The sequence below is a fragment of the Malurus melanocephalus genome, unplaced genomic scaffold, assembly GCF_030028575.1.
Source record: "Malurus melanocephalus ecotype Western Australia unplaced genomic scaffold, MMel_1.1 scaffold_165, whole genome shotgun sequence".
NCBI lineage: Eukaryota > Metazoa > Chordata > Aves > Passeriformes > Maluridae > Malurus > Malurus melanocephalus.
This window is the reverse complement of record NW_026623397.1, coordinates 395,740-413,329: the sequence shown is the minus strand read 5'-3', so window position 1 is coordinate 413,329 and position 17,590 is coordinate 395,740. Positions and strand designations below refer to the sequence as shown.

The 17,590-nt window shown below is 40.4% G+C and overlaps 1 protein-coding gene across 1 annotated transcript in view; it reads right to left on the bottom strand.

Annotated features, from left to right (window-relative positions):
* Positions 1-15,941, bottom strand: part of TRPM5 (transient receptor potential cation channel subfamily M member 5) — a 34,846-nt gene extending 18,905 nt beyond the window's left edge. Inside the window, exons 1-10 of the mRNA XM_057372150.1 lie at positions 15,771-15,941; positions 14,666-14,846; positions 13,255-13,421; positions 9,922-10,102; positions 8,249-8,313; positions 6,261-6,452; positions 4,843-4,945; positions 3,828-3,946; positions 2,854-3,204; positions 607-738 (exon numbers count right to left, since the gene is read on the bottom strand). Coding sequence (XP_057228133.1) covers positions 607-738; positions 2,854-3,204; positions 3,828-3,946; positions 4,843-4,945; positions 6,261-6,452; positions 8,249-8,313; positions 9,922-10,102; positions 13,255-13,421; positions 14,666-14,846; positions 15,771-15,887 — 1,608 coding nt within the window. The 5' untranslated portion in view covers positions 15,888-15,941. The remainder of the gene's footprint in view (positions 1-606; positions 739-2,853; positions 3,205-3,827; positions 3,947-4,842; positions 4,946-6,260; positions 6,453-8,248; positions 8,314-9,921; positions 10,103-13,254; positions 13,422-14,665; positions 14,847-15,770) is intronic.
* Positions 15,942-17,590: the final 1,649 nt, after the last annotated feature.

The following is a 17,590-nucleotide window of genomic DNA, read 5'->3' as shown; positions in this document are numbered from 1 at the left end:
GGCTGGCAGAGGCACAGCAGGGACCGGAGCGGGGCCGTGCTCTGCCGGGGCTGTGCCCATGTGCCCGCACGCACACACCCCGCTCTGCCAGGGCTCCCCCCGGGCCAGATGCGCTCCTCTGCAAGGGGATGGAGCCCGAGACACAGCCTGTGTCTGTGGGGGCAGGCAGGCTCCCAGATGGAAGGGACGGGGCTGGGATGTAAAACAGGAGCCGATTATGCCCGCTCGAAGCTGAGCCGTGGAGAGCGGGATGCTCATCCCTACGCGCGGAGCACGTACCCTAAAGATGCCTCTTGCTCCGTCCCCTCCCGTCACGCTCGGCCCCCAACAATTGGCCATTGTAGGAGGCACAAAACCTGTGCCCGGGAGTGGGGGAGCAGGGCGGGCAGCTCTGCGCTGATTTACAGCGCTGTGCCCCCATCCCCCGGCCCCRCCGGCTGAGAGATGAAAGGCGCAATAAATGCCACCTCTCGCGTTTAGGAAACAAACCTATCTGTCATCTGAGCTGCAAGGCTGAGAGGGAGAAAAACAAAAAAAACAAACCCCACCTCGTAAACTTGAAATATGCCGATACTTCACCTGAAGCAGCTACAGCTCAGAGCTTACCATAGCCCAGAAATAGTTTGCCATCTTGTGCCGGTTTTGAAGTACTGCCCATACAAACAAATCCCTCCAAGGATTTTTGCTTTTCTGGTTCATGTCCAAGGGGCCAGGTAGTCGCTTTGTGTTCATTTTATCCTGAAATATGGTTTGTAGAATTTAAAACCTGATTTGCAGTCTTGCTCCTTGCAAATGACATGATCTAAGTGTTTCTTGGCCTCGCCAGCTGCTTCGTATTTCTTTGATTTTTATTTTCTGTAGAACTAAGAGGTAATTAGCTCATTCTGCTAATTCTTAACTGAGTTAAGGGATCCTTGTGTCCCTGATATAACCCAATATGTGTGAGAACATTCTGGATGAARCAGTGACTCTGTTGAAGCCAATGCTAAAGTTCTCATTGACGTTATTAAAGCCGGGGTTCAGCCACTGGTGTGTAATATCAGACAAGACAAACCTGTGATAAACTAATCTGAGCTTGCCTTCTATTGTATCCAACTCTGCTCGACTGCCACAGAGGGCACGRCTTCAGAGAAAAGGGAACAAAAGGCATTTTATTTCATCAGAAATAAATCTCGCCAAGGCCCTGTACAGGACAAGAATAGAGTGCATCAATACCTCTTTTTAGTCTTTCCTTTGAGAAACCTTTCCCTCATGCAGGGARCAGTTTAAGTAGAACACTGCTTTTTCCTTTAGCACTTGATAAAAATATTGTCTGGAGGAAGTGTAGCCACTTAGGTCAAGTTCTGAGTTTTAAGTATATTTAAAAACTGTCTTTATGTCTATTGTGTTGGTCAGAAGCAGCCAGAGTGGATATTTTTTAAATTAAATAGGTTTTTGTGAGAATATATTTTTTAATAATTTAAGTTATGGCATTCTGTTCAAATTTATTTTAATGACATTTTTGTGGGATTTTGGGATGTGTTTCTTCAGTCTGTAGTGAGCTATTGAACTAACTAAATGGCATTGAAAGCCTTGCAGGACACAAAGATATCCTAAAGGTCTCACCTGTTTTTATAKCCACTAGTTCCTAACTTGAAAAAAGACACAATTTCGCAGCAGTGACTGTGGTATCCCAGTGCTGTGATGCTCCTTCTCTTGCCAATGATAATGGGATTTGGCTGCTGTTGGGAAGCAGCCATGGGAAGAAGCTTTAAAAGGGAAAAAGCTAGTAGGCAGCAGGATCTGATGTCTAAATTGGCCCTTATTTACAGCACTTTGGCTTTAGCTCACTTACTGCTAAATGCCAGAAAGGTTAAGCGAGACTTTGGGGGGCAAATTTGTAAGTCTGGAGGCTGCTTAGTGACTTCAGAGGTATTATTTCAAGTATTGTGTCCTTGTGAATAAAAAAATGCTGAGTAGATTCAAACTTAASTTTTCATACTATTAATTCATTTAGCTAGGCTTTATCAAAGCAAAGTTGATTTAAGCTCTTGAGTGAGAATTATTTTATTAAATTAGGTTTCAGTTTTAATGGTTTTAAGATGGAGTTAGAACTTGGCAAATACCAAAAGGATTAATTGTTTAGTTTGTCTTAAAGTAAATCTTAATGACATTTCTTTATGTCATTGTTTTGAAACAATGTGCCCAAAACACACATTGTTTTGAAAGCTTGTGCCCAAAATTCCTTTCAATGCTTTTGCAAGAACTTTGGTACTTGGGAGTTTTAATATTAAACACACTGTCAAAATGAAAAAAAAATGATGAGGCACCTATTGCAGCACTGTGGATTGTAGACATTCCACAGTGGTACTCCCATCACAATTTCCTTGCCATACTCTGGCCAGCACTCTTGCCTGGGCCCCTTCCCACAGTTGTTCCTATTCCTTGCTGTGTTATGTCACTCAATAACAAAACTGTAATGATCTAAGAGCAAATATCAAATGCTGCATATTATTGAGTATCAGTAGCTGAGTGTGGTCTACTCATAGACAGTTTAAATCTTGGAATAGTTTCACATACAAAGATGACCATTTTCAGACCTGGGATTAAAAACATTGCTTGTTTTTCTTTCTCCTAGAAAGTGCTATCTTTCAAGTACTTCTGCCTGAAGTTCTGTGTGAGAAAAGAAAAGCCAACCACTATTTTTATATCTAATTACTCCTTAGTAAATGTAAATCTTATCACTTTGTATTTGCCATTATCTTTCACTGAATCTGTTCCCTGCCCCACCCCAAAAGCTAGACCTAGTTAAAATTGTTCGGATTCTGAATTGGAGGGGATCAGATTGAACTACGATGCAAAGTTGTGACTCACAGATTTCTTCTTGCCTCCATGTCTGACGTCTTGATAGAAACCTTTGCATGCATCATGAAGAAAATCCTTGAGAACTCTGGAGACCTCACTGAGAGTGAAGAGGGGGCAGATCTCCCTTTGCTCATTTTGCTGCTGACCAGTGAGCCCTGCCAAGGTCAGTTTGCCTTCTTCATGTTTCTTCAGGAGAAGTTCATAGAGGAGACATTTCTGAGAAATGGAACAGTAGAGTCTCTGCAGGCGACTGTAGGTCAGGAATTCATATATGTTAGCCCCGTTGTCAATAAACAATTTTACGAATTCTGGCTTGTCGTTGACCAGAGCATCCATCATCACTTCCTCTAGGTTACAGGACTAGATTGATGAAAGGGGAAAAAAAAGAAAACAATGAAAAAATGAAATTTTGGGGGTAATCATGGATGGATGATGAGAGAGATTTAACATGAGGACATGCACATTTTGTCTTCCACYAATCAACAATGGGTACAGTGAGAAAGAGGTGGAACTCTCTTCATTTCTCTCTGACAAAGTGTCTGTGCTGTGCTAAAACATCAACACAAATTGTATGCTGTAGGATCTGATGTAAGGTACCCACCTCACTRGCTATTTATGCAGCAGCTGAAAAATTACATTCTCCATACCACCTTCTAACATTAATATCTGCCTGCTTCTTGTACTTTGTAAGCTTTGCTTCATTTGCATTAAAGGTCTGTACAGAAGGGGTGAAATGTTGCTCTCAAAGAGCTCAAGAAAGAGATGATGAACACAAAGTCATTCCTCTGTCTTTAGCCATTATCATATAGGGGGCCAAGACAAACAGCCTCAGGAAGCTCACTATCCCTGCCCAGTCTCTCAGTGGTAGTATTAAAATCTGAAGCCATTTTTTTGGATGTTCCCAAAACATTTTGGGCTGTTCCAGTGTCCTGTGCACAGTGGATTRTACTCCAATTGTCCTCTAAGGCAGTAAAACCTGGTACCTTCCACTCCACGTCACCATTGAATATTTCACTTTTAGCAATGTCGACTCTGTTCCAGGCCACAGCCAGCTTCAGTTCATCCAGATATTCCTGAGCCTCCTGACTCTGACTTTTACAGGCTGGAAAAAAATGGGAAATGCAAAGAAAGTCGATATTTAGCAGTATTGTTTAGTTTAATWTACTATTGGTACTTTGATTAGCAATGCAAGTTCTCCTTCAGCTATCACAGATCTGTAGGTTGCTTAACCAGAAACTCTTAACAGCAATATTTTYCTAAATTTAGCAACATTAATATTCAAAAATGTGATTTTTTTTCTAGATTAATTCTCTATTAGACTATTACGTTTAAATGACTGTTGGATATTGAGAGGGACAGAACGCAGGGGACAGGACTGGCTGTTGTTTTTGCCTTGTTTCAATTAGCACATTAGGAATAGAATGTCTTTTTTTTTGTTTTCTCCCATGCTAAATTTAAGCTAACAAACCATTAGGTTAATGGAAAGTGAAATAGGTGGCAGCACAAGTAATGTCTTCTTTCAAAAGATACAGTGGAGATTTCATATGAATTCTGGTTTGTCGGATTGTTTTTGAAACAAAGGTAGTTCTAGTCTACCTGTGGCTTTTGTTTTTGTTTTCTTGGGGTTTTTTTAATGGTTTGTAATTTGAATAATATACTGCTCCGGTATATTTCAGTTCTTCTGTAGCCTCTGTTACTAAGAGAAGCAAGTATTGAAATACAGAAGTGATTAAAAAAATACTGTACAATAGCATGAGATTAAAAAGCAAACACTGGTTTAGAGCAAGGTTACAAGAGCTATGGTAACTGCCACAGTTAATTCGTCAATAAACAAACAGAAGAACAATGCATCAGAAAGGATATCTGATCCAACAGCCAGTTGAACTTGCACTGGGGAAAAATTAAATATATTTATGGTATGGAAGTCAACTAAGACAAACATTACACTTGTTGTAKCTTAGGTTTATTGTAACTTATCAAAGGTTTATTGTATCTTACCTTTTACTAAAGCTTTTAAAATGACTGTGTCTAGTTCTTCTGAGCCATCTTGCTCAAAGTTGTGCAGAGTTAGAAGATGCTGGTGTGAAATAATGGTCTGAATCTATTTGGAGTTGAAACAAAAGTAATTTTACACATTTTCCCATGCACATATGTGCCCAACAGTGAAGATCACCTATGTGGTATTTCCCAAAAATTATGTTCTAATTGCAAAGCTGAGGTTTGGCAAGAAGGCAAATATTATTAGTTTCCCATACATAAATAACTCCCAAGACAAAGAGGGTGTTATTGCCTTTTCCAAGTCACTACCAGGGGAGGAGGAACAGGACTTGGGTATGCTGAGAAGCAGAACAGTGTTTTAATTAAAAGATCCTTCCTTATCTTACATTCTTATTTTACTCAAAGTCACATTATAGCCAGCATACCACCAGTTTCATTTTACCTCATCCTGCTTTGACATTTGAGTTGTGCTCTCTGAGTTGTTTATTTAAAAGCATAGTCTCTAACTCTTCTCTAAGTAAAAGTCCTCAAATATTGATATACAGTACTCCTCTCTTTCCTTCTGCTTCTGTTTATTGAGTTTTCTTCCTCACAGTTCAGCTGCACTGAGACATTGTGAGCATCTGGCAATATTGCTTCTAGATGCTTTTCATCCCCTTTTGTTAGTGATCTGGTAAAGTTCTTCCTAATGGAATTAGTGKGTGGAACTTTTAAAGCTGAGGATTTCAGCACGGAAAGCAAAGGACATGTCGTGGGCCAGGTCAGGTGGRCTTGGTTTATCTCAGAAACCCTTCAGTCTTCACACAAAGACAATCTCAAAGTGATTTTTTTTTTTTTTTAATTATTTCTAAAAGGCTTATACATAGTGGTTTAAATTCAGCAAGTGTACCCCAAGACAAAGGGTAAGGAAGCTCTGTGAATCTTTGTCTTTCTGTTTTAAGAACAATAACACTGAAAGAACAAGTAACTGACAATAGATAGGATTTCTGAACACRCTTCATTCTGTTTAATTTATTCATKCTTATCCACAGCTAGGTTTCCATTTAACAGCTGTAGATCATGAATTAGGTCTCTTCTGTCACAGCTKCACAAGCTCCACAGCTGTGGCTATAAATAATGCTTCATGTGCTGCAGAAGGACTGTGGGGYTCCTGGGTGCTGTTACTTGGGGATKGGATGGAGGMAGGACAGAGCCCTAAGTGTTTAGCTGAATGAGTGGGGCAGCAAAGTGGTTTGCATGATCAAATGACCCCTTGATTTTAATGCTGGAGAGGCATTYGATGGCACTGGTGTCAAAGCACTGGAGTTCCCAAAACTTGTGAGCAGCTTCTTGCCAAACCTGTACTGAAGGGGCTGCCAAAGCTCCAAAGGTTAGGAGAGACTTGTTGAACGTGATGATTTATCAGACAGAGAACTCACTGTCACTGTCCACTGGAGAATGTCCTTCTGTGAGAAGCTTTCTGCAGGGAATTTCTCCTTAAGCTGCTTTTCAACAGCTTCTGGCACGATCAGCTGTGGGTCATTCATGAATGCAGCCAAGATGTCAGCTGCACCTCCAGACCCTGCTAAGATAAGCCAGGGAGCAGAATTTTCCAAACCACTGCAAACTCTCTGTAGTTTAAAAAAGGACATTTTTAGAATCCACATGTGGAAAGAAAATTTTATTAAAAAGAAGGACTTCTAGCAAACCAGAAATAAACATAAATCAGATTCACTATGGAATCAGTCCAGACTCCTCTAAGCTATTGGGATTTTTTGAATTCTGTAGCAGGTCATCCATGTATAGGCCTCTGACTATGCTTCTTTTCACCACACATCTGCTGAGTAGCTAAGCAACCTCATTTGGACAAACTATGCATAAAATTTCTTTGACCCTGACTTTTTTTTTTCCCCTGAAGTCTCTGTTTCAGTGTAGTCAAGTGCAAGAGCAACCCTGAACAGAAATTATTAGCAGGATCTTTTGTAGTGAGTTGATTTTTTTTCTATCTACTAAACTTGGCAATATGTTCTGAAAATAAGGAAATTGCCTGTAGGAATACAATAGGAAAAAGAAAACCACTGAATCATAGCAAATACAAGAGTTAAATGCTCCTACTCCTATTACTTGTGCAATTAGAATGAGTCAGACAGGTTGTTGAGGAGAAAAGCAGAGGCCGTGGCATCATAGTTGGAACAATGTCTGTTTGCTGCCAGTCTATTTCTTCTTCTGGAGTTATGCAAGATTGTATTGAGTCAATWSTGGTGCAGGKKTTTTTTTTTCTTTCATTTAGGTATTGAGGTTTTTTAAAAACTGTTTGTAGTATTTGGTGTGTATTATCCATTTTAAGAAATCCATTTAAGAAACTGATATTCTAAAAAAGTGWGGCCAGTTATCCATTCCCAGCCCGTGCCAGTTTAGAGCAACCCCAGCCAGTCTCAATCTTTCAGTCACCATGTTCTCTAAAACTTTGAAAGGARGATTTATATGTCACAACTTGGGTTTTTTCTAAACCAAAGATATTAAGAAACACTGCAATATTTAACTTCTAGAAAGAAAACTCATGGAGTGATGCAATCTTTATTTAAACAGTGAGATTCCTAATACTACTGTGTGTTTCAGTCAAGCTGACAAAAAAGCTATGACAAGATACAAGAAACTGAAACTAGAAAACATTCCCAGAAAGGAATAATTATTCTGAAAGATGTTACCAGCTTGCATGCCACAGTCTCGTCACTTGGAAACTTTATAATTAAATTATGTCTCTCTAAAGGTATTCTAGACTGAGCGTATTAAAAAAAAAAGTAAAGTAATATAAAATAGAACTCAAAGTGTATCTCCTGGTTAACAGATTCTTTAAGTTGTAGAACCACTCAGGAAAAAAAAATCAAAACTGATCCTTCTCTGAAGATTTGGGATGATTATCAGGCAACACTCCAGTCTTCAATCCTACAATGTACTTTTGCTCAGWGGAACCAGGACACTCCCATTTTAAATGGTGTGTCCAGAAAACCTGGGCTTGTTCTCCCTCTGAGCTCTGGAACAGACAAATGTGTCATTGTTGGTGAACAGCACTGACAGGTTCATCTCTTTTTTGTCTGTGTTTCAAGGCATAACAGATATTTCTGTTCCCCTAGATCTGGAGCTGCCTTCTGTGGGGTTTTTTTTGGGCTTGGATTCTTTCTTCACACTGAACAAGCTGGCGGTGGAAGTTTTAATGATCAGCTGGTGCCTATTCAAAAGGAAATACTTCTCCCAAACAAACACTGGCAAATTTAATATTAACAGAACTCAATTCTTAATGGCATATAGATGTGAATTTTTACTTTATGTAAAGTGCCAATAGATGTGTTTGTCATCCAGCCAAATTTTCCATTAATTACTTGGCACCAGTTAATTTATTTTTCTGAAGTTGAAAACAGCTTCTTACCTCAAGTGTGCCTGGTCCTCCATTTACCAGTAAGCAAAGCACAGGGATCTCAATGCTACCYGTTCCTGTGAAATAGATGGTTTAATTTAACTCTGGAATACAAAGGTGACCACAGATTGGCCTGAAGGAGCTCAATCAAAACAGTAATACCATGAAATGAATGCCTCTCTCAGCTGGAAGATAAAAGGCATTTGATTCAAACAATCTTTTGATGTTTCCCTTTGTAGATCTCCCAGAACTCAGTCCAAATCTCTGCTTGTTATTTGTTGTCTCTCTTTTGGGATGACTGCAGAGATAAGGTTGGACTGAGCTGTAGCCAGGACRTGATTGGCAAGAAACTCAATTTGTTTCGGTGAATGGCATGGCATTGTCACACCTCTCTAACGTGATGCCCTTTGAAGAGTGACCCTTGTGACTACAGGTTCCTCCAAGTATGATCAGGTCTACAAATGTTCTTCATTTACCATAGATTTAGATAAAATTTAGCCAGAGGAGGGGCAGRTCAGGGGATTCTGACTTTATGCTGTGAATCTGGAAAGTCCTTAATTGCAAAGAATATTCAGTATATAAAAAATTTCCTCTAAAAGACCTCTAGGTTTTGTGGTTTTTTTTTGGTTTTTTTTTTTTTTCGAAATAGGGAAATTCCACATGACCTTATTAAAGTGTTTAACTTCAGTAAAGCCACATAGCTTTGCTCAGTGTGTTTATAAATGAGCTCAAATGAATGACATTGGTTTTGTTTATAGAAGATAACACCAAATTCAGTATGTTCCAGCAAAATATTTGTTATATGAATCAGCATTCTTTGTCAGAATTATGTTCTCCCGAGGTCTGYTCAATCAGATTTGGTTTGCCAGCAAAAAGAGGCTGCTTTGTAATTCTCAGTGCTGTGACCTCAGGCTACCCTTACAGCCTGCCTGCTCTCTTTCCYATCTGAGCCACCAGATAAGGATTCTTCAGGTGAATGTGTGTTCTCAGGCACATTTGTGCAACCACCCTGTGGGCTGTGTGAGTGGATATTCCACTGATGCACACAGCTGGGAACAAGGGAGCTCTCCCTCCTGTTTCAGCTGTGCTGGCACTGCAGGTGTTGCAGAAACAAAGCAAAGGTAAAAGTCATTGTATTGGCTCAACAACTGARTTATTTCCACAAACAGCAATAGGAGACCTGCCCAACACTCAGTTCTTACTATGAAAAAKCTCACACAGATTCAGATGGACATTAGATGCTACAGTGTTTACCCAGGATAAGATTTTATCCCTAAACAAATATGGCTTAAAACATTTCAGAAGGCTTTGGAACAAGACTTCTTTTCCAGTGTGGGAGCAATTCAACACCCTGTGTGCAAGAAGAAATAAAAGTATACAATGACTATCAATCTCTTAGAACCACTGATTAAGGTGCTTGAAGCTGGATTTCTTTTCCATATGTTGTTTTTTAAGACAATTTGAGCTACRCTTTGAAGATCATCTTTGAGCTACATTTAAGGAGATGCAATATAAGTGCAGATTTTTGGTTCAAAGAGCAGTTCTGCCTCTTACATAATGACAAGTGTGGCTTGATCTTGMCCATGTAGGTGATTATCCAATTTGAGATCTGCCTTTGCTGAGGCCAGGGCCCCTGTGCTGTGCTGGTTTTGTGATTATTTTGTGTTCTGTACAGAAMTGCTCACCCACGTATCCCGTGCGCTGCTCTGAGATGAATTTTTCCAAGGTGAAGCATAGCTTGGTGGTTCCATCGGGCTCGTCGGGTGTGGCGTGATCCACCAAAATAAAATGGGAATGGTTGTGATCCAAGGAATASGGTGGGCCTTGGATATTGTCATCTGACTGGTAGTGTACGAGGCTTTCACCCTGGAGAGAGGAGGGGAGATGTCAGTGATTTCTGCAAAACCCAGCCCATGTTTTCATGTGCTTCCTCTCCATTTCTGTGTTGCCTGCACCCTGACACAGCACACCTCCTCTGAGGCACTTGAACAGACTCTTAAAATGGGGTGCAGAAGGAAAATCTGTTCCTGATTGACCAGATTTGGCRGGAGAAGTTTCCCTCTTGGCCTCTGCAAAATACAGTGATATCAATCATTGTCTCTGGAATGCAGATTTTGGAAATGTTTGTTGGACAAATGGAAAGGAGCCATGAGATTTGATAATTGTGTATGGAGATGCGAAGCCTCAGCTTGTATAAAGAGGGGCAAACCTGTTGATTTCTGTAGTGTTTTATCCATGTTKAGGTGAGTAGGTGAGTTAGCCTGCTCCACATCCCTGTCAATTTAAACACAGCTTTACTTTAATTGATAGTGTTATATGAAATGTAATAGTTATTTTCAGTTTGGAAATTGCATTCTAAAAGAGTGAGTGGCAGATAGATTTTAGAAAATGGAATCCTCTTTTCTTTTGGGTGACTGATGTTATATCTTTAAATTACTTATTAATGATATTTTTGCATAAAATCATCTTCTAGGTAAAATAGAGTGCCTGCTACTCTTTTGCTCTAAATATTGCACTACATATGGGCTTCCACACACACACTCTTTCAAACTCCCCTTTCTTTCCCCCTGTATCCACTTTGATACATCATCCYGGGCTGTAAATGTCTGATTATTCCTTTTCATTTTCACAGTCCTTGTCCTCTTGCGAGTAAGTCAGATTAAAACAACTCCTTAAAATCTGCTTTTCCTTCTATCATGCCTCTTTTCTGATTCCTGCAACGTTGCCAGGCAAAACTCAGACTATCACCTTGGCAGTTGTCACTGTGTATTCCATTTTTCTCCCACAAATTGTATGGACACAGACAGGTCCTAACTGCTTTTGTGGCACAGCAATRTGACCTGGTTGTCACTAAGGTACAGCAGAGATTTGCATTCAGGTTTTTAAGAGTCAGGGCTTATGCAGAGCCTTCCTTAATCCCAGCTGTTGGTAGTGTCTGCTAGGAGCAGCAGGTGCCCAGCTGAGTCCTGGGGCACGTCCAGCACAGGAGTTTTCCACAGCCAGGGCTCAGGCTGATGCTGGAGAGGCAGGGAAGGAGCTCTGCTAACACATAAAACCATGGAATAACCCAGAGGACAAGCTCCTTTCCTCTGCACACTACATAGCATCTGCACAAAGCTGTGTGCAGGCTAACTGGAGRAATCTCCTCCAAAGCAAGGTGAAAGAGGCTCTCATCAGGCTGTGGCTTTTTTCCTTGYCAGCAGCTCTGGGAAGAGCAGGAAAATCAGAGGCGGTTCCAGGGGAAAAAAAAGCAGGAAACTTTCATGTTTCATATGAACAGCAAGTGCCTCAAATTTCTTTGACTTTCTTCTCTCTGTCTCTCGTTCCTTGGGGAGAGCTTCTTGACATTCATTAATTAATTTCCTTCAGATTTTGTTTTGACAGAGGGCGTGCCTCCATTCTGGTGCCATGTAACATTAATCCTCCTGACCAAAGATCTGGCCTTTGATTAGGACCCGGAGGCACAACAGCCAATTGAAAAAGGCCCTTGGGGATTTTCCTATTTACTCTCTGAAAACGTGGAAGTGATCTTTCAATGATGTTTAAAGCATACCATTAACACAGAGGAGATGGGAAGGATCCATCGATTTCAGGGCTTGTTTTTCTCCTTGCTAGTGTGGATTGTTAGCTCTATTTTATACAACCAGCTGCTTGTGTTAGTGCCAAGTATAAAGAGAGTTGGGTTTAGATCAACATCCCTGTCTGTAGTCCCTTTGTCTTAAAGTTACTGACTGAAATCCAAAATATCTTTGGGTGGAAGCTGTGCCAGAAGTCATAGGGTCAGGAATGCTCTTTGCAAAATATTCCTTGACAAAGAATTTGGGCTTTAGTTGAGAGGGAGAAAATAAAAAGAGAGTGCACTTGTTTTGTAGCTGCTGATAGGGAAAGACCCAGATGTATTTTGATCACTTAGCCTAGGAGGGAGGTGAAATTGTTTGCATTTGCCAAAGCAACTTTCATGAACAAAATTCACAATAAATTGGATTTATCCTTTGAGGCCCTTTCAGACCAGTTGCCACACAGATATGTTAAAGTCTTCCAGCTACAGGTCTCACCTGGAAGAGCAAACAGGTTGCTGTTCTTTGTCAAGGAAAAAAAAAAGAAAAAAAAAGGGAAAGACCAATGACAATAAATTGCTGATAGGGTCTGGCAGTCTCTCAGCTTCTAGCTGGTGCTTCCAAACTTATCTGAGAGAACAGCTAGGTGTGAATTCAAAGGGCTGTCTTTGTCAGTCATTTCTTAGATTCTGCAGGGAAGCAAAATAGTGTAGAGAAACTGTCATTTRTTGTCACTACACACCTATTTTATTGTTCTGTTTAGGACAGACTGTATATCCAGTGACAAGAAAGGAATGCTATTTTTTTTTCTCTCTCTACTTCTATGTCCATTCAGCAGCAACACCTTCAGCAACAGTTTTATTGTGTGAGGTTTTTTATTGGTGTGTTGCTTTTCTTCCCAAGAACATGGATTCCCTTGGCAAAATTCGAGAATTCTCTAGAGTTCTAGGTGAAATCCTGCATGGCTGGTATTTTTGACCTGTTGTATTGAGCAAATTTTTGCATATTGGACACCAATTCAGTGGCTACTTAAGGAAAATTTATCCTTCCTACTTAAGGAATATTAATGCCTGGTGTCCCATAATAGAAAATATACTTTTTTTTTTTTTACATTATTTATGTAATAGCTAGGAGTAAGTAGTTCTGCAATAAGTGGACAAGGGGAAATGCACGGAAGGTATTTTATTTTATTTCGGGATATTTCCTGGCGTTCATCCCTGCGCGGCTCGCGGCGCTGGTGCCCAATGCTGCCATCTGCTGGGCATGTGCGGGATTGCAGCCGAGGGCGCAGAATTYATCATCCAAAAACCCCCGATCCTCATTTCTCACTCCTCCGAAACACAGCTTTAACCCCACTTTGTTGGTTTGTTTGTTTGTTTATATCAAAATTGTTCTGCCAAATGCTGGCAAATTTTGTAAAGTTKCGGCTTATATCCCAAAGTCAGAATGAGGGAAAAATACCTTTGTGTTATCCAGAATTTCTCCRTGCTGGATTTTCCTGAGTGAAGTTATTCCTATGGCAACCACGCTCACTTTGGATGAAGTGCTAGCCAGTGCAAGGTCTCGGACTGCTTGCACTAAGTGTCTTGTTACTCCTACACGCAAAGCATTGGTAAAAATCCAGGCACCTGAAATTATTTTTAAAAGCCAGTTAGGTGATATCTTTGTACTTGAATGTGTTTGTGTGTCAAGTAACATTATTTGCAGTGCTAGATTTAAGTTTTTTTTTTTTTTAGCTAGAGAACGTGAAGACAGGTCTTGATGGACTATAACTTTTAAAACTGAAATGCAAACACATGCAAAGTACACAAGATTTTAATTGGGAAAACAAGAAGAAATTATAAACTCAGGCAAATGTTCTTCCCATGTTATGTGATGCAACATTGCAGTCTTTWCTCTGATGTTAATGTGCTCATCAAKAWTGCTRWGTCCACTCCAGAGTCACTCACTGTTTAAACACGAGCAGAAACATCGCTGCACCAGGCGACTCTGAGTGCTGGAGGAAGAGCAAGGGCACTGAGTCAATGAAGGTGTTGAATTTAATTTAGGGCTAAAAGCGCAATCACCTCTTAGGAGCAGAGCTTGGGCAGAACCTGCACAATCTGCAGCTCTTTCTCTCGTTCTTGTGTGTGTGCAGAGTGAATTCTYCAGGAGAGGAGAATTGACAGCAGCATTGTAATGGTGGCAAGGAACCTGGAGWGCTCCAGGTGAACAGCAAGCTGGCCTTTCTCAAATATGTAACAAAAAGAAATTGGGGGTCTTGGTGCTGCCCAGTCTGAAATACAGAAGGCAGCTGGAGATAGAGAATAGCTGTGTGCCACAAAAGTGCCAAAAAGAGCTTTGGTACCAGGCTGACTCATCACAAAAAGCAGAACTGTTACAATCTTGTCTGGAACAGAGAAGCTAAACCAAGAGCTTGCTGTGAAATGCTCACAGATGCTTTTACTTCATTTTGCAGGTGAGAATGAAGGAAACAAAAAAATATTATTTTTGAMCTAAATTCACTCCTGTTGAAGTCAAATTGCTCTGCTCTCTTCAGAATTATTTTGTTATGGCACAAAAGAGGGACAATGCTTTTGATCCCATTTTGATGCTATCTTTCTAGTGTCATCTCTGAGAGAATAACATGAGGTAATTTTACACCTCAGGAATGGTTGCCTTGAGCAATTTACTCAGAAAGAATTTGGTTTCGATAYTATTATGCAATCTCTTTAATTTTCMAYGGTGTTTACATACAGGTTGTATGTTGCATTCAGCAAAGTCCTGAATTTCCAAAATCAAGTCTGTGAGCAGGCCCTTTGTCATTAGCAGGTCACTGGGGGCTAAGCGTGAAGATCCATCAGGCATACAAATTCCTTTTTAAAGCACTCACCTGTGCTTTGACATGCCTTTATAAATCCTTTCTTTAAAGTGTCCCGTAGCCAAGGCTTCATCTGGAAATTTTCTTCTGCCCCGACTAGAGAGATAACCAAATTGGGAGCAGGTAGCTTCCACTTGTTGAGCATAACTTCAAATATAATTCCAGGGTGRATGGTACTCGGGACCTTCATAAACTTCAACAAACACAAAAAAGCTCAGTGAATATCAATAGGACAGAAAGATGCAGTAAAGAGYCTGTTCATGGTAAATGCAGAGGGAAATTATCACCAACTTGGATATTTTTAAAAAATCATTTGAGCAAGAAGTGACAAAGAACTRAATTCTAGAATGAATTTAGCAGATTTCTGTATAATTGCCATCTCACYAATTGGATCAGTTGCATGGGTTATGCCAGCCTGCAACACAGAACTATCACACTCTCCCTCAGAGCTGCTGTTCCACTCAAACTGCCTTCAGTTTCATGGCAGTCTGTCAACGCTAACAAATTTCATTTGTGTTTTTTGTTTCTGCACAAGCTGAAATATTTGCCTGATTTTATGTCTGTTTTCAAAGGAGACATTACATGAATCCATTGCTTCTTCCAGCTCTATATATATTTTGGATTTGTGCTTAAGGCTTTGTGATGAAACAAAACCTTGAGACAGATTTTAGGAATTTCTAGGAATTCCTAGGAATTCCTAAATTCCACATACATCCCTCTCTGCATATCAGAGAGAGAMCTTTAAGGAAACATTGAAGCAGCATAAAAGTATGTTTAAAATGTAAAAATCCATAGTGTTTAATTTTTGGCAGCTACAGGTTAAAACAGGGAGAGGAAACAAAACGAAGGAAGCAGGGCATATAATTTGTTAGATTTTTTTTGAAGGGAAAAGTGATCACCTGTATTTGTATCACGTCATTGCAAATCAAGTTACTGATTTCTGAATATTGAAAGCCCACATTTTAAGCCACATTCATGTTCAGGAAGGTGTGGTCTCTGCCTGGAGTGCAGCGTGGTGCCTCACACCGGCACATTGACCCTCACTGTTACAGTCTCTGCATTTAATGCTGAGAAGGAACAGCTGAACAACAGCAATAGAGCTCCTCAGTGCCCATACCTTTCCATGTTTCTTGCCAGAAGCTGTGAAGTCTATTTCTCCTGTGCAGTATGGTAGCTCTCTTTTGAAAGTTTCCTCTTTGTCACTGCTGCAGAGCTTGGTTTCCGTTTCCTCCATTGAATCTGTGAGGTGATTGAGCACCAGTGGGCCAAGATGTTCACTGAGATGACAGAAAGCCTTTTAAACAGGAGARGCCACAAAAGCCATTAAAATAAACCAGATGAGTTTTTAATCACACATTTTACTTTTTTTACTATTACACCTGCGATTTTTAGCTAAAATTGGGGGTCTTTGTATCAAATGTCAGATGCTAGATACATAGGAGAAGGGAGATTCCACACCAATGGTACGTGACTTAGGATATAAAAAAGGCATGAAGAAATAAGGCTTCCTGAACTCTCATTCAGCCTACAGAAAGCTGAATTGTGAGGTGCATGATCCTGCAATCTAAGAGCCCAAAAGGTGACCCTGATTCTAYAAAAGAAAAGGAGGAGTGTCAGCCACCAACTCTTTCCAGCAAGAGTGGAGCAGTGTCTGGGAGTGTCTGAGTCATGGTTTCTTGCTGTCACTGTGCCTCCTGCTGCCCTGACTTATCTCACCTGATGTGAATGCTGAATAACTGAGAGATGACGTTGTGTTTGTCTGGAGATGCTTTAGGAGAGATTTACCCTCTGCTTCCTGTAGGAACAGGCTGTTTAGTTGYAAGGCCAAGTATTTAAGGCCAGGCTGTCCTAGAGCAAAGGTCATACAGCAGGAGTTGCTCTTCTGCATTATATTAGACACTGGAAAAGCCTSCTTGATTTTCCTGTGCTCCAGTTTGACTGAACTGACAGAGTTACCATTTGAAAATACAGATTTAAACTTGTATGCCTTCTTGTGATTATTTTGGAAACAAAAGCAATGAAATAGCTCTCTCCCCTCTGCCTTCAGCTGCATATTGAACCACAGTCAGTCTTTAAAAAAAAAATCCTTATGACACTAAGCCAGCAATGGTAATCAACAMTGCATTAATTTTTATTTCCTAGTCAGAGATTTTCTGTGGGATTGAGGGTGGGTCAAGCTAGCCAGGCTCTGGTGGGTCTATGAGGATGCTCCAGTAGAGGGAGCAAACCCTCCAGCTGTTCCCTTGGGCCAGGAAATCTCTGGGAGCCTGAATCCCAGCTGCTTCACCACTGCTGCCTCTGTATTTTTTTCTCTTCTTTTCTGTTTGCTATGAAAACGTTGTCTGGAGTTGCCTTTTCCCCTMCAGTCTGCCTCTGAAAAGTGGGTGTGGACCCTCTCATGATTTCCTTCCCCTACAGCCATGTCACACCTTTGTTTCCTCCCCCCAAAGTTCTGTCAGAGATAACTKCTCTRAAGATGCTTGTTCTCATCCTGCCCRCCYGCATGCTGCTCACTSCTGGAGTGATTATTGTGCACACAATAACGTTCTGGTCTGGTTAAGAGTCTTAACTAAAAGAACTTCTTTTGGATTTTCAATAACAGTAGTCACAGCAAACCCCACCTTTTTGTCTGAGTTTGCTTTCCCACAGGAGAACCAGTTTTATCTCCTAAGAGCATTGAAAAGACTATTCTGGGAAAAAAAACCAGTTAATACAGAGTAAGAATAACATATTATTCACTCTCATTTAAGTATAAATAATTTCCTGGATTTTATTAGAAAAAAAAGTATTCAGGACTGAATTTCCATGGTAGATGTAGTCACCGTTCATCAGTGTCCCAGACAAAAGTAACRAACTTGAAATAGACAGCAAATTAAAAATTAATCCAATGGTAAATTTGTCCTCAAGTGGTTCATTTTAAGTTCTAGATCCTAGTTT